Consider the following 23,903-nt stretch of genomic DNA (forward strand, 5'->3'; position numbering starts at 1 on the left):
AAGTTTTGGTAAACCATTCTCTACAAGGTCATTGAAATTTGGCTCTCCTTTTGATGTCATAAGGAGCTCTTATTATAATAATACCACCCCTTAATCTGCACTATCCAACCACAGCACTGCCATTTAGTGCAGAGAAAAGCACAATTAAGTTTTAATTGCAACACACCACCATCATTATGATCAGTGTTTGAATTTCATCACCTCATTTGCATTTTAAAGGACACATCCAAAACGGCACATTTTTGCACACACCTACAAAGTGGCAATTTGAACATGCTATAATAAATTATTTATATGGTATTTTGAGCTAAAACTTCACATAAGTGCTCTGGGGACACCAAAGATTCTTATGCCATGGCCCCTTTAAGTAAGCTTAAGTCTGGCACTGGGATGAAATAAAGAGTTTTCTTAAGATTTAAAGGTTGATAATGACTCATTTTCATATAGTCTTACATCATATACACTTTATACATAGAGACACTTTTATATACACAAATTTCTAGGCAAATAATGTAATAGCATTTGAATAACCAAATGAGAAAGAAAGAAAGAATGGGTTTGGAAAATCAATGCGTTTATTTCATTTTTAAATCAGATTTTTGTAAGACATTTGAAACATTATGGTGGCATCATAGCTGCTAGTTTCTAAAAGAGAAGATCTCCAATAACCAAAGTGCTATTATAATAACATTTAAATGGCTTTACTCATTGTAAGAATTGTACGTCAAAAATGTTGCTCAGGTGAAAACAGATTATATTAACCAAAAAACAACTGACTGGACCATGCAAGGCCCCTCCCACAGTTTGATTGACATGTAACAGGGAAGCAGAACCATACTCATGACTATGTTTCCACGTAAAGTCTTTCAGATCTTATTTCTGTAGCAAAGTTCAGCATACTAAATCAAATTTCACACCATACACACCACAAGCTAAAAAGACTAACTCTACTTGAGGAAAACCAAACAAACAAACCAAAAATAATCTCTAAAGAAATATTCTATATTATCAAAACTGATGCAGAACACTGCAACACACAGAATCTCTGGTCTAAAATATATCACACAGTTTCATAATTGGAAACAATTTCTTGTAATACTTAAAATTACTATGACAATCCAGTATGTGTCATTTTGTAATACATAAACTATTAAATCTACAAGTAATAAAGGTCTAAAGACGAAAGATGAAAATACTAAAAGATTCACCTTATCTGAAACAAAATGTCAACATTTTCTTTTTTCAAAACCTCAACAATTGAAAACAAAAAAGGATATGAAGACATTCCTTTAATGGTTACAAATAGCCTTAAGACAAAGACAGACCTCTACATTTTAAGTCAATACACATGATACAGTGATAGTTGAACATAGAGGCTGATAACTAGCATATACATTGTGAACACCTCATATCCGCAGCGCTCCGGCTAACATCAGTCTTCCATACAAAAGGATAACGGACACTACATTAAAACTCCTAAGGAAGCAATCTCTTTAGAGCTTTCACACTTTTCATTTCTACACGATGGACGCTTTTAGGGTGACGTTTGGGAATATAAAAAGTTGAGTTGTGTGCGCACACGAAAAAAAGTCATTTTTCTGTATTTGTCTTTTGCAAACTTAGAAAAAAGGTTCTTAAAATAACTGCATGCATCAAAATATGAGTCTTCTGGATGACTTTTTCACAGAATCTGATACATTCCCATTTTGGGAATTGTTAAGGTTGGCAGAGGATTTTAAGGAAATGTCCCCTGAAACCTGAACCAGCTATTCTCATATACAAACATACCTGCTATAATAATTCATTATACAAGAGCATGTGAAGTCTTTAAAACGTTGAAAGCACTTGTAAAGTGTATTTTTGCGGTGCCCTCTCCAAACCTAACTACTAAACTTTATTTATTTTTACATAATGTGTTTATGTACAGAAAAGTCCACCACATAATTTATTTCTGTTTTATAAATAAAAAAAAAACACAGGGATCCTCCTCCTGATGTCACGGGTCCGCGGTAAGGTGTAAGGCGAATGTACATTGTGGTTCAACAGCATCTTTATTGTTTCCCCCCTTTAAAACTTGAAAAAGAGCTCTTTGTGCCATCTTTGGTCACAGGGAAATTTGTATGAGCTTGGTTTTGGTGTTGTCTTCAGATTGGAGTAGTTGTGAAATTTTCCCATTTAACTTACTCATCTGATATTCACGGCACAAAAGGTTTCTGATTTTCTGATGGTCCGTTTCAGCACAGGTATTACCCTTACAGAAGAATGAAGTATAACCTCATAGGTCCCGAGGAAACATGAAGTACAATCACACAGGACTCGACACGGGAGGAAGCAGAATTCACCGCGACCCAACTCAGACAGGAAGTAGAATTCATCAAGACCCCCTTGTAACAGGAAGTGTATCAGCAGGGATGCATGCTCATGCGTTCTGTCTTTTTGAACACCATGCGTTTTAGAGTGGAAGCTGTAGATGGGGTTTTTAAGCCAAATGTCTCCGTTTAGCTCATGGGACCCCACCCCTCAGGAAACAGATCAGTAATGTACCTGCAAACCTTGAGAGAAAGAAAACATTGCATCATCTATATTGTGATATCTGGCAACATGGAGCAGAAAGAATTCAAATAAACAACAATAATAAACAGAGGTTCATTCTAGACCTGCCTGTAGTTGCGACAGCGCCTCTAAGAATGATGTTTTCTTTCTGATAATCGCTTTTCTTCCTTCTTCCTCATCTTGGAAACGTCTCCCTGTTTATAGATACAAGAAAGAATCAAAGGCACAGTTACAATGGAAGATCTTTTTCATTTGATCATCAACATGTCATGCTGAAAGCAGCCAGAGTGTAAAAAACCTCGGCAAAAACTGAGAAAGGGTTAATATTTTACAGTTATGCGGCAGAGTTGATTTACATGAATTTTTACTGTATGTAGGTAGTGTACAGATCTGGAGGAAAGACAAAAAAGGATTAAATGGGAAGAAGAAAAAAGAGGATGAAGGTTAAGGTGTCCACAGGTTGAGCAGAAAATCAAGCTTTGTGTAATTAAAGGTTAGAGGAGAGACAGATGAAGAATTCAGTGCAATAGCTGCTATGAAAAGATTGCATAATTTGCTCAAACATCATACCTATGAGTTTTTATGAAGAAAAATAAATAATCTCAAACATTTTAAATTTCAAATAATTTAAGAGTGAACTTCAACAAACCCAAATATTGAATTAAAACAAAGTTTAGTCTTTAGTCTGTATGTTGTCATGTGATGAAGATTTGGTATCCTAATACACGGTTTCCTGGACAGGGTTTAGATTAATCCAGTACTAGGCCTTATTACAACATTTAAAGAGGGGGGGAGGGGTTGCATGATTTTTGAAAAACACTTTGGAAAAGGGAGTCGGGCCGAGTACCAAAACACACTTGTAGCTAATCGACATTGTTGCCCGGGTTGCGTATGTGTGGGGCGGGTCTATCATAAGAAGATCCAGATTCTATTGGGGTAGGGGAGTGTTTGTTAAAGTAATTTCAAATATCAACATTGGCTTTCAGAGATCGTGCACCCCGCCTTTAAGTAGTTTTTACAAACAAACCTTACAAAAAACATCACTGGTGTGCATCTTGAGACAAAACACAAACATGTCCCTGTTAAGATAGGTCAATTTAGGATAAGCCCTGTCTGGGAAACTGTCCCAATGTGTATTACTGTTTAAAATAATCGTATATTACAGGGGTGGCGAACGTCGGTCCTGCAGAGTTTAAAAGTGTAGTTGGTTATGATTCAACTTTTTTAACTACTGTTAGTGTGTAATGTTGGTGTTTATGCATAAACAACATCTGTAAAGTTACAACACTCAAAGTTCAATGCAAGATAGATATTGACCACGTTTCTTTCTATTCAGTTAAAAAAGTCCACCAAACGAGCCCATAACTTAAAAGATTAGTCAATTTTCTTAAAAAAAAAAAAAAAAATCCAGATAATTTACTCACCACCATGTCATCCAAAATGTTGATGTCTTTCTTTGTTCAGTCGAGAAGAAATTATGTTTTTTTTAGGAAAACATTCCAGGATTTTTCTCATTTTAAAGGACTTTAATGGACCCCAACACTTAACACTTTTAATGCAGTCCAAAACTGCAGCCCCAAAGGACTCCAAACGATCCCAAACGAGGCTAAGGGTCTTATCTAGCGAAACGTCTGTCATTTTTGGCAAGAAAATAAAAAATCTTGCACCTTTAAACCACAACTTCCCATCTTCCTCCAGCTGTGCGACCCACCAGAGCGACCTCACGCAATACATCATCACGTCAAGAGGTCATGTATGAAATATGCAATACTACGCCCCAATGTTTACAAGTGTGGAGAAAGAGGACTGTTTCGACATTGTTGTATGTCGAATGATACTAATTAATGTCTTTGTGTCAGTTTATTGTTTAAAATGGTCTGCAAATGTACATTTCATATATGTAACACGTGACCTTTCCACGGCATTACGCAATTAGGTGAGGTCGCGCTGGCGCGTCACACAGCCGGAGGAAGAAGAGAAGTTGTGGATCAAAAGCGCATATATTTTAATTTTTCTTTCCCAAAATGACAATCGTTTCGCTAGATAAGACTCTTATGCCTTGTTTGGAATCATTTAGAGTCCTTTGAAACTGCAATTCCAAACTGCGTCAAACTGCGAAGTGTAGGGGTCCATTAAAGTCCATTAAAATGGGAAAAATCTTCAAATGTTTTCCTCAAAACATAATTTCTTCTCGACTGAACAAAGAAAGACATCAACATTTTGGATGACATGGTGGGGAGTAAATTATCTGGATTTTTTTTTTAGAAAATGGACTAATCCTTTAAACAAAACTAATAAAACCCCAAAATGGGCTATTAATTTCCAAACACAGAGTGAATATTAAAAGCATTGCATAATGTTATCACTTGCCCTGCCCTTCTCCTGAGGTTTCTGAGGAGGAGGGTGTCGAGTAAGGGAGTAGTATGAAGCCAGACAGGCATCAAAGAGATGGCTGACACAGTCTCGTCCCCGTCTCCCCTTACTCAACCGGTTTTTGATGATGTTCAGTGGGTATAAATTTTTTTGTGTTAAGCCCACTGGTCAGGGGTGGGACTCTGGTTCGTGTAAGGGATTCAGTTTGCCGACCTCCAAAAATATGCGCTGGCTAATGACTTATGCTAGTTCTCCCTAAACCAAACTGTGAAGAGTCTGTCACAGGGGGAGATGTTGTATCTTCAATACATAAACTAACTCTTTCTTTTCTCTCAACAAGCACCTCCTGCAGAGTTTAGCTCCAACTTGCCTCAGCACACCTGCTTGTAAGTTTCTAGTGTTGTTAGTAAGACCTTAATAATTAGCTGCTTCAGATGATTAGGATTGGAGCTAAATTCTGCAGGACACCCGCGCTCCAGGACCAAACTGGGGCACCCCGGCTTTAGACTTTGATTAGCCTGTTCAGCATCGTTAGTTAAACTCTGCAGAACTGCGGCTCTTCAGGACTGATGTTCACCACCCTTGTTATATTCTAATAGTTATAGGTTTGATATCATAAACATAATTTCTGTTAAAATAAAACACTTCACACAGACTGTGCAAACCTCATCAAGTTCAGCGAGGTGGGTTTCGATTTCAGGATTCCCAGGGGTGGCAGCCCTGAAAAGGCACTCAGGGTCTTCCTGTGACCCTGTGCCACTCACCAAGCTTTGATTTTCAGGAGTGGGTGTGTCCATACGGCAAATCACCTTTCTAATCACCTGTACATGGGTATGAAGGTCAAAGGTCAGCATGAATGCAAATCATAAAAAACAAAGCCATAAATGGAAAGATGGAATGATCAGTAAAGTTTATAGAGGGGTGAGCTGCAAGTGAGACGTTAGTGACAGTATTTCATTGAAGATATGCAAATCTATTTTCGTTAGGTTTTTTAAATTACAAGTGAAGATGGTAAGGCAAAGTAAGAAATTAAAAGCAAGATAGAAAGGCAAACATACTTGATTTTTAGAAATTGATAACAGAGCAATAGAGATCATACAATAAAGTTACTTTTCTGGTAATAATGGTGCCATCTTCATCAATAAAATGTTCCTCTGAAATTGATTCACCAGGAATGTTTTTGGCCTCCTCTCCCTAAAGCAAGACAGATCTTGGTTTAATATGCAGATCACAGCGCACCACACCTACAAACATGTTTCCACACACCCAAAACAGCTATCTGAACCTGCAAGCCAAGCTTGTACATTAAATATGAACATACACGCCTTCATGCTTTGCATCACCACCTTGAGAAATCCCTTATAGCAGTTAAACACACAAACACAATTTTACATGCAGCAATAAATCAAGCAAATTGAAATTACATTAAAACATTGCTCAGAAATTGTGCTTTCAAATTTCATGAGACTTTATTCAGTTCTAACTTGTTTATTTGTCTATCAATTTTGTCCTAATGTTCCTAAATCCCTTATGAGAAATTAAACAGACTTTTTTTTACAAAAAAAAAAATACTATTTATTTACAAAAATTAAATTTGAACTCTGAATATTGAAATCTCAGTAATACTTTACAATACGAAGTTGAAAAATAAGATTTACATTAATAAATACATTAGCCAACATTAACCAAAAATAATGTTTTTTAGCATTTATTAATAGTTAATGCCAATATTGTCAAATCATTTTAGTTCATTGTGCATTACCTTTTGAATAATTTTTTTTTTATTTGTAAATGTTAAAAATTAACATGAACTAATATTAATAAATATTGTAGAATTATTATTTATTTTTAGTTGATGTCAGCTAATGCATGAACTAATGTTAACAGATACAACCGCATTGTGAAGTGTTACCAAAATCTCTGACTTTTGATTGCAAAGGTTTCTGAGCAAATCTTAGTACAGTTTGAAACACCTTTGAGATCTCTTCTGGAACTAGTAGAGAGATACACTCACCTAAAGGATTATTAGGAACACCATACTAATACTGTGTTTGGCCCCCTTTCACCTTCAGAACTGCCTTAATTCTACGTGGCATTGATTTAACAAGGTGCTGAAAGCATTCTTTATACAAGTTGGCCCATATTGATAGGATAGCATCTTGCAGTTAAGGGAGATTTGTGGGATGCACATCCAGGGCACGAAGCTCCCGTTCCACCACATCCCAAAGATGCTCTATGGGTTGAGATCTGGGGCCTCATTTATAAAACTTTGCGTAGGATTTGCGTCAGAAGTGGTGTACGGATGAAACATAGGACGGGCGTACGCACAGAAATATTCGGATTTATAAAACCGTGCGCACGCACATCCTACGCATTTTTCCCTTAATAAATCACAATCAATTCTAAATGTAGCGCAGCTTTTGCGGCTTCATGACAGGCCCATAGTTGCGCATAAATAGTCCGTGAAACGCCCACAAGTTAATATGCATTGATTGCGAAATCATGGCAAACACATATGGAAATAAAAAAAACGTAAATTCACTCAATGTGAAGTAGAAGTTATCGTTGGCGAGGGGGAAAAGAGGAGAAAAACGTTGTTTGGAGGGCACAGTGTGGGCATTACGCATTGTGATGGGGCATTTTATTTCCATTCATTTAATTGCATCTGACAAGCTACAGATGTCGGTAATAATCGACGTGGAAATGGGACATTGTTCAGCGCAAATGTAATTTCTTGTTGCTTCCTGAATGGTTGAGACATACGCCATATATTGTTTTATCAAAAATAAAACACACTAAAGGCATATGCATGAATACCATAATTCCGTAGATTATGAAGATATGGTTTACTATGAAAACAACTTTCCCCAGTGGACAATTAATACATATATCTATTTATTTATCTATCTATCTAACTATATATCTCCTTAATTATCTATCTATCTGTCTATGTAATTGCATCTATATCTGCTCCGCCAGACGGACACATTGACGAGAATATCAGTTTTGTACATTATTTCGTTCTGTTAACTATATTCTTTATGAGGATGAATTGCACAACATGCCAATATTATTGCAGAACATATTTCACTTTTCTTTTAGCAAATATGTGTTCATTTGAATTTCTGTTGTAATTTTCGATTTCTTTATTTTTTTGTTTCACTGCTGATCGATCAAACGGGTGTTCGTGTAGGCTGTTAATTGTAAGACTTGCTTTGTCAAGTGTTGTGTCGAACTCAGGTCCCCCTATGTTTCCCTTTAGTGTGGTGCTTTTATGGCGTTTTCATCACGTTACATTTAGAAAGATTAAAGATTTGAATTGGTTAGTAAAAAGGCATAATATCATGTATTTTATAATACAATTTATTAAATATTTCATACATTTGACAGTTTTCTATTAGGGTATTTCTTTTAAAATATAGCCTGTCTTTTTCTTTTTTTTCCTTTACTGGTCGTTTTAAAAATGTAATGTTTGCATAAATAATTAAATAAATATTATACATATAATATGATTCATACTGTAAAAATAATTTGCTTACCATTAAGAACAATACAGAAACATTACAGAAATGCACACATATACATCTCAGTAGCCATTAAAACTTTAAATATATAAATAATAAAACCTATAACGTGATAAAAACGCCATAAAGACACTACACTGAAGGGAAAAATAGGGGGAACATAGTGGCAACAGACTTCGACACAACAGAAGTCTTCATGTTATTTATGAGAGGTAGTGTTGTCATTTTTACTTTCACTTTCACGTGTTTCTTCCATCTGCCGTCGGTGTCGCCATTTCTCATTTCACCCGTTTTTGTGCGTACGCCTGGGTCAGAGCTTGCGTGACGGACAGCACATTTTCCCGTCAAGTTTGCTTTTTATAAATAACAACTATTGCGTAGAGAGTGGCGTACGCCTTCTTTTGTGCGTACGCAACGTTTATAAATGAGGCCCCTGGTGACTGTGGGGGCCATTTTAGTACAGTGAACTCATTGTCATGTTCAAGAAACCAATTTGAAATGATTCAAGCTTTGTGACATGATGTATTATCCTGCTGGAAGTGGCCATCAGAGGATGGGTACATGGTGGTCATAAAGGGATGGACATGGTCAGAAACAATGCTCAGGTAGGCAGTGGCATTTAAATGATGCCCAATTGAAACTAAGGGGCATTTTTGCCCACAGGACTGCCGCATACTGGATGTTTTTCCCTTTTTACATCATTCTTTGTAAACCCCTGAAATGGTTGTGGGTGAAAATCCCAGTAACTGAGCAGATTGTGAAATACTCAGACCGGCCCGTCTGGCACCAACAACCATGCCATGCTGAAAATCGTCTCAGGTTACGTATGTAACCCTGGTTCCCTGAGAAGGGAACGAGACGCTGCGTCGCCATAGCAACGCTTTGGGGAACGCCTCGGCGTGACTAATCTGAAGCACGTGTAAAACATAAACAATGATGAGATAATTGTATACTGACCGTGATGCCGTGCGGACCAGGGGTATAAGAAGGCATCCTACACAAACACACTCGCTACCAAGTGCCGAAGCAAGTGCCTGCAGGGATGCAGGGAGTATGGCATGGAGACGCAGCGTCTCGTTCCCTTCTCAGGGAACCAGGGTTACATACGTAACCTGAGACGTTCCCTTTCGAGGAACTCGAGCTGCGTCGCCATAGCAACGCTTTGGGGAACGAGATGCCCACGCTTCCATACTACCAAATGCCTGCAGCGTGTATAACTGAACACAGTCAAGGCAAAAGAACCTGGGACCCTAAAGAGGAGTCTAGGTCTAAATTATAAAACCTAACGACGGTGAGCGGCGAAGACCAACCGGCCGCATCACATACGTTCCTGGAGTAAAGCGCCTGACCCTAAGGCCTTAGTGGCAGCCATACCCCGAGTAGAGTGGGCACTCACAGCGACGGGTGAGAGTATACCCTGATGTTCATAAGCCAGTGAGATAGCATTTACTATCCATCTGCTCAGAGTCTTCTTGGTCACCGGTAAACCTTTTCTGGGTGAACCAAAGCACACAAATAGCTGCTCGGACTCCTCCACTGAGCAGTCATGTGAACATATGTATCCAGTGCTCGCACAGGACACACCAAATTCAGCTTTTCCTGGTCCGCACTCCTGAATGGGGGAGGACAAAGGGCCTGCAGAACAATGGGCCTCGGCACATTGTTCAGCACCTTAGGAACAAAACCTGGCTTTGGGTGTAGAAAAGCCTTAGCCATCCCTGGTGCAAACTCAGACCTGCAGGGGATACTGACAGGGCCTGAAGGTCCCCCACTCGCTTTAAAGAAGTAATAGCCAGAAGGAAGTCTTAAAGGCCAGAAACCTATCTGGCGAAGTCTCAAGAGGCTCGAACGGAGTCAACGAGAGCCCTTCCAGCATGACCGCTAGGTCCCAAGTGGGCACCCTGGAACGACTAACAGGTCGCAGCCTACGAGTCCCACAAAGAAAGCGAGCCACTAATGAGTGTCTATCCACTGACGAGCCTTCCACAGGAGTATAGTAGGCAGAAACTGCTGCCGTTAAACCTTAATGGTGAAAGGAGTAAACTCATCAGAGAAACGCTCCTACAGAAACCTCAGAACTACGTCGACAGGGCAGTAAACTGGGTCTGTCAGATGAGCTGAACACCAAGAGGTGAAAATTTCCCACTTAAGGGAATAAAGTTTCCCCATGGAGGGATAAACACAACCAGGGAGGGCATACAGACGTAGCCTCGGCCACGCCTGTACCATGGAAACCACAGTGGGCAAAGTGTGGTGTCCTGGGATGCAAACCGATCTACCTCTGCGTGTCCAAATCTTTTCCAGATGTGGTTCACCACATCTAGATGTAGTCTCCACTCCCACTGGAGATGTCAGTTGTCTTGAAGGGGCATCTGCCACATTCAGGTGGCCTGGTATGTAGACTGCCCTCAGAGAGTCCAGAAGTGTATGGTAGGCAGAAACTGCTGCCACCTATATCTTAAAGGTGGAGTAAAGATATGGTCTCCACAACCTCAGTTGGTAGCATGACATTCTTCCAAAGGAGTATGGTAGGCAGAGACTGCTGCCACCTAAACCTTAGTGTGGAAGGAGTCAACCCAGCAGAGATATGCTCCTGCAGAAACCTCAGTACTACGTCAAGGGGCAGTTGACTGGGTCTGTCAGGTGAGCTGAACACCGAAAGGTGAAGTTTCTCTACTGAAGGGCATAAGCTTCCTCGTTAAGGGAGCTCTGAAGTTATCATCTGGTTCCCACAACCTCATTCGGGAGCATGAGGTCCTTCCAAAAGGAGCATGGTAAGCTGAGACTGCTGCCACCTAGACCTTAAGGGTGGAAGGAGTTAAGCCAGCAGAGAATTGCTGCTGCAGAAACCTCAGTACTACATAAACAGGGCAGTTGACTGGGTTTGTAAGGGGAGTTAAACACCAATAGGTGAAATATTCTCCACTTAAGGGCATAAAGCTCTCTTAAGGGGTTGTCCAGACGAGGTATGAGGTCCTTCCAGAAGGAATATGGTAGGCAGAAACCGCTGCCACCTAAGCCTTAATAAGGGAAGGAATTAAGCCAGCAGAGAATTGCTCCTGCAGAAACCTCAGTACCACATAAACAGGGCAGATGACTGGGTCTGTCAGGTGAACTGAACACCATGAGGTGAAGTTTCTCCACTTAGGGCATAAGCTCCTGAGGGAGCTCTGGAGTAATCATAGTCTCCACAACCTCAGTTGGGAGCATGACATCCTTCCAAAGGAGTATGGTAGGCAGAAACTGCTGCCACCTAAGCCTTAAGAGTGGAAGGAATTAAGCCAGCAGAGAATTGCTCCTGCAGAAACCTCAGCACCACATAAACAGGGCAGTTAACTGGGTCTGTCAGGTGAGCTGAACACCATGAGGTGAAGTTTCTCCACGTAGTGCCTAAGCTCCTGAGGGAGCTCTGGAGTAATCATATGGTCTCCACAACCTCAGTTGGGAGCATGACATCCTTCCAAAGGAGTATGGTGGGCAGAGACTGCTGCCACCTAAACCTTAAGAGTGGAAGGAGTTAAGCCAGCAGAGAATTGCTCCTACAGAAATCTCAGCACCACATAAACAGGGTGGTTAACTGGGTTTGTCAGGAGTAAAGTATGGTCTCCACAACCTCAGTTGAGAGACCTGAGCCTATGAGCCTGGCCCCCTCAGAGGCCAAACCAACAGGCCATATCTCTGGCAAGCTTCCTCCAGAACTTCTGTGGCAGAGTAATTGGGGAAAAAAGAAAGCCACATTGGGCAGTGTGTGCGGTCCTGAGACGCAAACAGATCCACCTCTGCGCGTCCAGATCCTCTCCAAATGTGATTCACCACATCTGGCTGGAGTCTCAACTCCCCAGCAATGGGTGTTGCCATACAGGGCATTTGCCATATTCAAGTGGCCTGGGATCTAAACTGTCGTCAACGAGCACAGTTTGTCCAGAGAACACAATGCCATTATCCCAAAATCAATAATGTAGTGATTTTGGACCTCTTGGCTTTCCATACTGTACTCCAACCTGTGGGGAGTGCGTCTGGTCAGTGTCACACGCCAGTCGCGCGCACCCAAAAACAGGCCTTAGGATGGAAACCAAGGTCTTCTCCACACCACCAGAGCACGCAGGCAACAATGCGTGACTTTGATTGCAGACCTCCTTAGAAATTTATTTAAGAAACCACCAATGTGAGGCCTGTCTAGACAAACACATGATTGCTCCTCAGGTCTAGAAGGAAATGGGACTCCAACCCATACCATCCAAGGCAATTTCAGTACCATAGCCGATGATGAGTTTCAGCGATTTTTGACCCTTTTGGCTTTCCATAATCGCAACAACCTGTGAGGGATGCGTCTGTTGTCAGCGTCACACATCGACAACGCGCACCCAACACAGGACCTTGGGACAGAAGCCATGGCTTTCTTCCTGTTACCAAAGCACGCAAACAACGGTGCGTGACTTTGATCATGCGAGACGGGTTTCCCCTCAGGAAAGACCTTCCCGTGTTGAATGGAGACATAAGCTCTAATGTAAGGAATCAGTCCTCGGATCTGATTGCATCACAATCGGTTTCAGTAACAGCATAGAACTGAGCCGCATCACTGAACGATTCCCCTCCTTTTGGAACAGTAAAGTAAAGGCTGTAAGCTGTCATTTCTCATGTGGAGGTTCTACAGCCTCCTGCACAAGAATGTAGCCATGCTCCACTACTGGAGCCAGCTGTATGCAGATGAAGGTTAATGGCGGCTGCCTGTCGTACTACGCACCGAAAGGGAAGCAGGCACCATGAATGAGGTGTGAGCTGCTTTGCTTTAATAAGAAAGTGAGTGCCACGAACGAAGACGTCACCCGCCTCAGCAGATGAGGGTCTCGAATCGTAACACACAAAATCATTATCTGACTTATGGCGCACCAGCGGCCGATCAGGAGAATAAATGCTGTGCACAGCTGTACAAGCAACACACTGCATAGACACGAATTCACTGTTTGACTCATCGAACAATGACAAACAGCTCATGCAGGCTGTGACAGGCAGATACACATACATAGTCTACACATACAGGTGTAAAAAACGTATGTATATATAATACCTCCATACTGTAAAAAGAGGAGGTTTCACGTGGAAACTGCACGTTTAGCCTTAAACAGTAGGCGGATTATGAAGAGGATCCATCGGAGACAGACAGCTGAAAATATATGGCTCTCACGCAGGGCGCCTTCCCGATCCGGCGAGAGAGAGACTTCACGTGCAGGCGGAGATACCGCCGCCTGCACGAAATCATATGGCGACTCCCACGAGCGCAACCGCCGCTGAAAAGCGGGATCGCAACCGCGAGCCCAAGCTTCCTAGAGAGTGAGAGACAGATGTCACGGGTGTAGGCGGGGATACCGCCGCCTGCACGCACGAGTGCAGTCACCGCTCTGCCTCGACAGAAGCGGGACCGGATCCGCGAAGCTGGAGCGCAACACGTGCACGGGAATGATTACAGTGCACACAGCCAATATCCTCAAAAGCCAACTGTGCGTGCTGCGCTTGAAGACACATATACATGTGTATCCTTGTCTGTGATATCGCGCTGACAGGGAGATACACATACTTGAACTTCTTGAACATACTTCAGATTTATGCAAACATACACGTAGTCACTTGCTGAGGCACTAAAAGCGAGTGTGTTTGTGTAGGATGCCTTCTTATACCCCAGGTCCGCACGGCATCACGGTCAGTATACAATTATCTCATCATTGTTTATGTTTTACACGTGCTTCAGATTAGTCACGCCGAGGCGTTCCCCAAAGCGTTGCTATGGCGACGCAGCTCGAGTTCCTCGAAAGGGAACACTTAAATCACCTTTCTTTCCCATTCTGACATTCAGTTTGGAGTTCAGGAGATTGTCTTGACCAGGACCACCCCATCCCCTAAATGCATTGAAGCAACTGCCAGGTGATTGGTTGATTAGATAATTGCATTAATGAAAAATTTAACAGGTGTACCTAATAATCCTTTAGGTGAGTGTATATCAGATAAATATAGGTGTTTTTCATTCAAAAAATTTGGCTCAATTTACTCAAAGACCACCCGAAAAGATGAAAACCCAAACAAGCACCTGTAAGCAGATAAGAACATAGAAACCAACACATACAGTACATGTAGCAAGAAAAAAGTGAAGACACATGATCAAAGATCTGATCACACCGACAATTAGATTCATTCCACCAGTGGCACAAAATCAAATCCCACCAAAACCTGGACCAAAATCTCATGTAGAGGTCTAAACCTGACAGCACTGGAGTTCAACTGGCAGGTACCTTGAGAACAAGACGTCTACGAAACACTTTGGTGGTGATAGTGCGCTCTTCATCCAGGCCGCTCTCTGTTGATGAACGCTGCTAATGAATGAATATAAAATACATCTTAATGTATGTGTGCATGTGTGTTTTCTGTTTAGGGAGTGTATACGCAGCAAGCAATAGCTGTCATTTCACCATCTTGGTTAAATATAGACCCGATATAGTTCGGCTATTAGTAACCCACTTCTCGCCAAAATGAACATTAATTTGGTTACATCCCAAATCAACTTGCGAGATGTATGATATTCTGATTACAAGGTGTTTGATTTCATTTATTTTGTTTGTGTTGGGGTTATGATTAGATGTCTATTAAAGGAATAGTCTACTCATTTTCAATATTAAACTATGTTATTACCTTAACTAAGAATTGTTGATACATCCCTCTGTCATTTGTGTGCGTGCACGTAAGCGCTGGAGCGCGCAGCGACACTTCGATAGCATTTAGCTTAGCCCCATTCATTCAATGGTACCATTTAGAGATAAAGTTAGAAGTGACCAAACACATCAACGTTTTTCCTATTTAAGACGAGTAGTTATACGAGCAAGTTTGGTGGTACAAAATAAAACGTAGCGCTTTTCTAAGCGGATTTAAAAGAGGAACTATATTTTATGGCGTAATAGCACTTTTTACTTTTGTACTTCGACTCGCCTGAAAAGTCCGCTCCCCTTCTCCCTCTCATAATGGGAGAGGGAGGGTGTTACTGCGCCGAGTCGAAGTACTCCCAAAAGTGCTATTACGCCATAAAATATAGTTCCTCTTTTAAATCCACTTAGAAAAGCGCTACGTTTAATTTTGTACCACCAAACTTGCTCGTATAACTACTCGTCTTAAATAGGAAAAACGTTGATGTGTTTGGTCACTTCTAACTTTATCTCTAAATGGTACCATTGAATGAATGGGGCTAAGCTAATGCTATCAAAGTGTTGCAGCGCGCTCCAGTGCTTACGTGCATGCACACAGATGGCAGAGGGATGTATCAACAGTTCTTAGTTGGGGTAATAACATAGTTTAATATTGAAAATGAGTAGACTATTCCTTTAAATTTTCACTGACAGCCCAAATTTTGCTTTGTTTTAGCCTAGACATCTCGGCTGCTTGAACAGCTATTAGATGCAAAATTGCTTGCTGGGTATGGTCATCTGTGTATTCTTTTTCTGGAGTAAATAAGTTGTACAAACACCTCAACAGGGTCCTTAATTTACTGCCAATGGTAAATCTGCCATCTAGAAATGTTTCACAGACAATGAAATTATATTTTGCAGCAGCAATCAGTGTAGGTTTTTTGTTACCCACAGCATCATATACAAGCTTAGCCAGTCACGTCTCTTAGTAAAATTGAACCAATCACAAAAACACATACAAAGTTTTTGTATGGGATGAACATTTAGACATACTAGACTAAAAACTGTAAACATTAACATTAGATTCTTTAGAGTGTAAAAGTTGTTCATACAAGCTTTAAGTGCCAGACATTACCTGTATTGCAGTGTGTCATGTAGCTGTCCAATATAAACCATGTGCAAAGTAGTTAGTTATTGGCTTCTAAAGTACGGAGTTGACCCTAAATCGCGGAAACGAGTCAAAATATTTTCAAATCTCCCGCATGTTGTCTGCTTGCGTATGAAGGCAACACTTTGTATAATCTCCGCCTACAGTCTTGCCTGTGAGAAACGAAAAACCTGTTTATTTCCCCCCCGAGTCTTCTGAATGTCTAGTTAACTGTAATGTCTTATTAGTAAGTTTAGTCACGCTAGCAACTGGCTATCGTATTTTGCAGTTACTGTTTATTGTTTAGCGGTGGCCCGGTTAGCAATACATACTTGCTTAAATGAGTGCTAAAATGTTAGTGTCTGTCGTCGTTTTTATTGCTTGGTTTAATGATGAATGATGTGTATTGATGTCGGTTTTCAAACACTTAATTGTTTTGTCAGAAAGTTGCGATAGCAGTTGGCTAACACATGTTGCAGTTACTCTTTAGCCCGGTTAGCTTACATGAGTATAAAAATGTTAATGTCTGGCGTCGTTTTTATTACTTGGATTAATCATGATGACTGATGTGATGTTGGTTTTCAAACACTTAATGTTCTGTCAAAAAGTTGCGCTAGCAGCTGGCTAACGCATGTTGCAGTTACTGTTTAGCGGTGGCCCGGTTAGCTTTATACTTGCTTAAATGAGTGCTAATGTCTTGTCAGTAAGTCACGTTAGCACTAGGTCAATACATGTTGATGTTGCACTATTGTTGGACTGTGCGAAGACTGTCAGTTGACCGATCAGAAGAGAGTAGGCCACCGAAAGGTGGGGTTTAGGCAGCCTGAATCTTTGAACGGCTTTGCACGAATTGTTTGGGGATCTCTGAGAAATGGGGTAATATTAAATTTATATTTTGCGAAAATTACAGTGTTTTTTGACCTTGCATGCATTTAAACCTGTTGTTGGGGACTCTTTAACAAGGAAGCTTAGAAATTGGACCTGACTGGCACTTTTATGTGACAGAAGTTGTTTTTATATGTTGTTTTAGTCTTTAATTTGATTGCTTGCATCATTTACTTCAATGATGGCCAGACTATTCTTGCACTTAAACCAAAAAATATGTTGCAGTACCTAAAGAGGTTTAAAAGCAACTGCCTTTAATTTCCTCTCAAAGAAAATTGTTTCTTACTTATGGGACTTGATGAGTGTTCATTTTATGACCATGAGAGGAAAAATATAATAAAGGATCAAAAGTCTTAATTTTAATTGCCATGAAATATGATCTCATTCCACGATAACGGGTAAGATAGAGTTCAGTTGAGGCAAATAGATCTGCCACAGTGATATAAATGCGGTAAAAGCATTATCTAATCGGGTAATCCATTAATTCTCTCACCTGGACTTTGTGCTCGGCGATCAGAGCTCCTTCTTGCTTGCCAGTCCCTGTTTTTACACCGTTGGTGGATTCCTGAGACGCTGAGCTGCGGGGCATGGCATTGGAGTGCTCACCGTTTTGTCTAGGTTTTCCTGAATCCCCTTTAGATGATGATGTCATGGAATCGCTTGAGTTCTCCTGGCTGAAATAAAGTTTCAATTTAGGAACTTAACTCATTCCCGCCAGCATTTTTTGTTATTTTCACAAAAGTTTCACAAAATGCCTTTCAGGAAAAGTTTCTTCGAAAAATATATAAACATAGAAATATATTAAATGAAAGAACCCTCATCTTTCAAATAATAATAATAATAAACAAATAAAACAGGAAAAAATGTTTTATCTTATCTATATTTTTTCTCTGCTTATAAACTCTTAAATATGGGTATTTTTCTTAAAAAAAAAACTAATTTAGCAAAAAGTTGAAATAATTGCATTTTTGTGTATGGAATTTTTTTAGAGATCAGATTCAGAACGATTATCAAAAAATACACAGAGATTAAAATTAGTAATTTATTTTTGCTTAAGTTTTTTTTATAAATTGGGTAAGCTAGTGGATAATCACGGTATTACGGATTAACATAAAAACTCATCAGGAAGAGGTATCAAGCACAAGTGATTTCAATGTTAAGTCAAGGTGAAGACGCATTGACGCGCGCCTGGAGATCTCGCGGCGCAAATGAGGCGTTTAGCGTCGTGCGGTAGACACAATTCCGCCTCATTAGCACGTCTAGTTCGCGCGAATGGTGCGTTGCCGCGAGAAACGCGCAAGTTGAAAAATTTAAACTTTGTCCGAAAAAAGTGCCACGCTAACCAATCAGGAGCTTGCTCTAGTAGTGACGTGATTACAGGAATCGAGCGGAGTCGCAGAAGCCCCTCCCATGACGCGAATTTCGAGTGAATGTCTTGATGACTAGAATTTCACGCGCGAATGAAGCGAGTAAACTCAAAATGTTCAAGCGGCAAAATAGATGCAAATTTGACGCCTCGAACGCGGCTGGTGTGAACCCACAGTAACATTTTATCTCTCAAGCTATTTAGATATTATGAGGGTTTTTTCCTATGTTTGCTATGTCACACCATAATAACACATTTACATGTCAACTACCAAATTACTGTATAGTAAGAGATGCTCAGATGCTGATCTACCATACGAATATTCACAATAATATAAAGATGAAGTACCTGTTGTCTTGCCTGTCCAGGTGATCTGACCCAAGACTCCGCCCTGAAGTAGGAAGCTCAGCATTAACTTTGGCAGTCTCACTAAGCCAGCCTGCAGAGAGCGAGCACAACTCAGACTCATTTCGTTCAACAGATCTCACTATTTCTCTCTCTTTCTCATTAATCATCTCCTCATTCACTTCGCTCTCCCTCTCTCCGACGTGGCCTCCTGACACCTCCTGCCTCTTTTCACCTTCCTCCTCATCCTCTCCTCCTGAACAAGACTCCCTCAAGACCTCTACCCATGGTCGCAAAACAGGGTTTGACTTGTCATTATCTTTGGAGTCTTTCAGGATCATTTTGTCCTGTCCCTTCATGATAACCTGTGGTTCCTCCAATGGAGATGGTTGTAATGATGATGATGATGATGGATTCTTGCACTCTTCGTTTTCCTTGCATGTCAGGTCACTCTGCTCCATTGGAGAGGAGTTGTTTTGTTGGGAGTGAAAATTATCGTCTTCGTGTTCCTCATGTTTAGCCTTCTGTATATGGTGATCCTGCTCAACCAGAGAGGGTAGGGCTGTGTTTGTGGCAGGTGGTACAGTGAGGTTTAGATGAGGTTCATAAGGTAAAGACTGTGCGCCAGGTGTGTCATTGTGTGTTTCATCTAACAGGTCTGTTGTGTGTTTGTGACTGTCGGGAGGGAGCTGAGTGTGTGTGTGAGAGTGTGTGTGTATTTCAGCAGATGTTTCAGAGAGTTGGTGAGTGTGGTTTATAGGTTGCGCCAAGTGCAGGTCGCATGGTCTGGTCATTCTGACAGACTCGTCCGCATTGTAATGCTGTAGACCCCAGGAGGGGCTATATGGTGGAGGGTCAAAGGGCAGATCTAAGATGGGTTCGAGGTCATCAGACATAGAGGGGCAGATGGAAGGTAGAGTGAGAGTGGGAATGCTATTTGTCTGCAGTTGAGCCAGGATGTTGTGGTAACCTGGGTGAGATGACACACAGAGATGGATGGACATGACAAAACACAAATGCAATCACACACACTAATGTGCTTAAAGGAATATATATACCCTTATTTCAAACTCGACCCTTATTTTCACAGTATATGCTATATAAACCTGAAAAAATATCATATGGCTATGAAACGACATTAGGGTAAGAGCAGAATTTTCATTTTTGGGTAAACTATTCCTTTAAACACAGACAATCACCTAAGCCCACCAAGAGCAAAAGCAATACCAACAAATGCGCAGTTGACAGTAGCCTACTTCCCAGAGATAAAGCAGATACAACACACACAGACCATACAGACACACGGTTATTAACAATGACAATGGGACAGATTTAGATGTCCAGAAACAGAGAGGTAATGTGTAGGTATGAGCATGTGATCTCCTCATACTAAAAGAGCGGTGTGCATAACAAATAGGTTCTTAATTCTTTCCCTGCCAGCGTTTTTTTTATTGCCAGTGACAGCATTTTTTATGATTTTCACAGTTAAATGCCTTCCAGAAATTTTTCTTCTAGAAATATATAAACATACAATATATCAAATGAAAGAACAGACCCTCTGCTTAAAAAAAAATCATATCTTAATTTGTTCTTCATTTATCGCCTCTCAAATATGGGAAGGTCTCTTCAAAAAAATCTTGAGCAAAAAGCTGAGATAATTGCAATTTGCAAAAGACATTTGTTAGTGATCAGATTCAGAACAATGATCAAAACATACACAGTTTTTACTGTTTCTGAATCAGTGAATGCTTCAGTTTTTTAAAAGCTGGGTTAAGAGCGCCACCTGGTGGACAACAGCGGAAACATAGATTGCCGAAAAACTGGTCTGTGAAGCGTCATTGGCAAATATATGAAGAGTTTGGTTCCAAAACGCAATAAACGCCATTTTTTGAAAAAAATGAGTTACTGCCAGAATCAGTATTATATCAGGTCAGTATTAAAAAGTAAATTCTTAATTTTACGCAAAATCCAATATCCGCCGTGTTATTCTGTTATTCTGAATCTTTTCTTCCTTTTTTCCCAAAATGCAATAAACGCCACTCCCCCTTTTCTACAGAATGCCATAAATCCACTCCACAGATTACAGCACACCATTCTGCGCAATGTAAACAATGATGGCGGCGCGTGGAGTGCACGGAATCCTAGTTTTCCTCATCTACTATGTACTTCGTGATCACCAAACAAACAAAAACAAAATAATACTTTAATAGCATTGATAAACCTGTGATGGTTTTCTGTGACGGGAAAGAAACGTAATCCATCAACAAGACAGATGCTTGTTTGCCCGGGCCGACAGCATCAAGTTTCTGTCATGATAACACATTGACCCCAGCGGATCTTATGAAAAACTTTCCATAATTTTACTCAAAGTCAACGAAAATCGAGCAGGACCAAAACATTTTACAGCTGATCGCTGTGAAAAACTTTAAGCGACGACGTCAAGTATAACCGCAGCAATGCCAGTGTTCTTAATATCACAAAGTAAGTGTTTTGATGAATGACATTAATGTTTATATTTTTAATTAGTGTGTACAACTAGTCAACTAAATGAATATAACATGGCAAAGATGAATGCACATTTATATAGGCGATTAATTCAATAGATTTGTAGCATTTTGAATAAAAACTTGTCATGGATTTATTGCATTTTGTGGAAAAAAGAATCCGTTTTTTTTATAAATCTTTGAAAATCAAGTTATGGATTTGAATTTTTTGGGCCCTATTTTAACGATCTAAGCGCATTGTCTAAAGCGCACAACGCAACGTCTAAATGGGCGTGTCCGAATCCACTTTTGCTAATTTAAAGACGGGAAAAATGGTTTTTGCGCTGAACGCATGGTCGAAAAGGGTAGGTCCTATTGTAATGGGAGTATTTTGGGCGTAACGTGCAGTAAACCAATGAGAGACTCAGCTCTCATCCCCTTTAAAAGCAAGTTGCGCTGGCGCTATGTCTAATCCCTATTTAGACGACGGACTTTGTAAACTGAAAAACTAAGCGGAGGTAGAAGATCCCCAGTTGAAGATTAATGTTAGATAATTGTGTTGTTTTTCCACTTGTATTGAAATTGTTATTTTTTTATTAAAACCTTTAAAACCCGTTTTCTTTTAATCATTGAAGTAAAAAGCAGGCTTTTAATTGCTTTAAATGTATGGCTATCCAATATCATCAAAACATAATTTACAAGTATCTAAGATAAGGTTTGTACTCTAAAAATACTTTATTTGTAACAAACAGGAGATAAAGAATTTACAAACGGCTCTCCGCACGTTTCAGCACTTTGGACAGCGTTTTTTTTTAGCAAAGAGTTTTTTTTAAGCATTACTTAAAATGTTTTTCATCTCACCATATCCACAGGTACAGAGTCATCATATACAATAAATCCGTGAGGTAGCATTAAAAAAACATTTAAAAACAGATGCATTTGTTTAAAGAAAAGCTTTTATTTACTTACCAGGCTGCAGGTGAAGCTGCTCTTTGCGCCTTCTAACGTCTCATAATAAGTCCTCAATTATGTCCAAGAGACTCAATAATAATCTTTTACATTCAATCCTTTAATCTTTCATATTTAAAAGCATTTTTGTGCTGCTGGGCATTCATGTACTTTGTCATAAGCAAACCCGCGTTGTCCTCCCGTTTATAGGCGCATATTAATGCGCTCTTTAAATAACATAAAACATATTGCGCCATTGACTTTAGACTTTAGACCAGGTTTTTGTTGGTCAATGGCGTAGTCTATTTTATTTGCCTCAAAATAGCAACGCGCCAACAATGCGCCTGAACACGCCTCGTTTTCAGACCAGAACGCCCATGGGCGCAAAAGGGGGCGCAAATGCATTTGCTATTTAAACAACGCAGCGCTAAACGTGAAAATTAGGGTGGAAACTAGCGAAAGACACTTGCGTCGCGCATTGCGCTGCATTGCGCCGGGTGTAAGATAGAGCCCTTTATGTTTTTATAACCTAAAGATGCTATGTGAAAGTTTGTAACAGAAAATAGTGGTTTTCATCTTGTCACTTTCTTGGTATAGAAAAAGTTTTTACCGAAATTTGTCAAAATGGATATATTGCGTTTTGTTTTCTTTTAACTCTTTCCCCGCCATTGACAAGTTAACTCGTCAATTAAGAGAAAACGCTTTCCTGCCAATGACGAGTTTTTTCCAGCAATCCATATTTCCGCTATTATCCACCAGGTGGTGCTCTTACCCAACTTGGAAGCATCCCCTTAAGGCAAACAGTTCAAACTCTGTGCATGTCTTGAGGATCGCTCCGAATCCGATCTCCATCAAAAGTCCCCTACAAAAATGGAATCATCTCAGCATTTTGTTCACAAATTTGTATTTTTGAAGAAACCCAGCCATATTTGAGAGGTAATAAAACAATTTTATTACCTCTAAAAAGTTTATATACATATATATATATATATATATATATATATATATATATATATATATATATATATATATATATATTTAAAGAAAAACATTTTCTGAAAGGCATTAAACTTTTGTAAAAATTATAAAAAATGCTGTTGCTGGCTGGCAACTTTTTTTTAAACGCTGGCGGGGAAAGAGTTAGTGGACGAGATAACTAGTCAATGGCCGGGAAAGAGTTAAAAGCAGACTTTAACTAATGAAACAAATGTACAGATTAAGGGGCCAATCACACCAAACGCTATTTTGGCAATTGCAGGCGCCTTTTTTTAATGATATTCCATGAGCAGTGAGTGTATGCGTGCTGTTTATGCGCGCTGTTTATGCGCGCCGAAAACCTGCGTTTTTTGCCGCCAGGCAGTGCGTTGCCCCTTGCGCTTCCAAGCGTTTAAAGTGCGTTTGGTGTGTGATTAGCCCCTTAGAGTAATTTAATAACCCAAGTGTGCGTTTCAGACGTATGCAAACAATGGACAACTTTTAGCATATTTGCCGCTTTTGCCATCCAGGCGGATAGACGTATTATATGCATTTATAATTGTAAAATGTTTAAACAGAATTATAGAATTTACAATTGAAGTTTTTTTCATTTTACAAATACTTAAGTATCTGCAA

The 23,903-nt window shown here is 40.1% G+C and overlaps 1 protein-coding gene across 9 annotated transcripts in view; it reads right to left on the reverse strand.

Annotated features, from left to right (window-relative positions):
* Positions 1–553: 553 nt before the first annotated feature.
* The window catches only part of ank3a (ankyrin 3a), a 124,558-nt gene continuing 101,208 nt past the window's right edge, over positions 554–23,903 (reverse strand). For 8 of the 9 annotated variants that reach the window (XM_073869315.1, XM_073869317.1, XM_073869314.1 and 5 more), the window contains 7 exons: positions 18,865–19,831; positions 17,644–17,824; positions 14,735–14,815; positions 6,037–6,120; positions 5,592–5,747; positions 2,662–2,747; positions 554–2,552 (listed from right to left, as the gene is read on the reverse strand). In XM_073869315.1, coding sequence (XP_073725416.1) covers positions 2,682–2,747; positions 5,592–5,747; positions 6,037–6,120; positions 14,735–14,815; positions 17,644–17,824; positions 18,865–19,831 — 1,535 coding nt within the window. In that variant the 3' untranslated portion in view covers positions 554–2,552; positions 2,662–2,681. The remainder of the gene's footprint in view (positions 2,553–2,661; positions 2,748–5,591; positions 5,748–6,036; positions 6,121–14,734; positions 14,816–17,643; positions 17,825–18,864; positions 19,832–23,903) is intronic. The other variant, XM_073869316.1, reaches the window with a different exon arrangement.

The sequence above is a fragment of the Misgurnus anguillicaudatus genome, chromosome 7 (assembly GCF_027580225.2).
Source record: "Misgurnus anguillicaudatus chromosome 7, ASM2758022v2, whole genome shotgun sequence".
NCBI classification, from domain to species: Eukaryota; Metazoa; Chordata; class Actinopteri; order Cypriniformes; family Cobitidae; genus Misgurnus; species Misgurnus anguillicaudatus.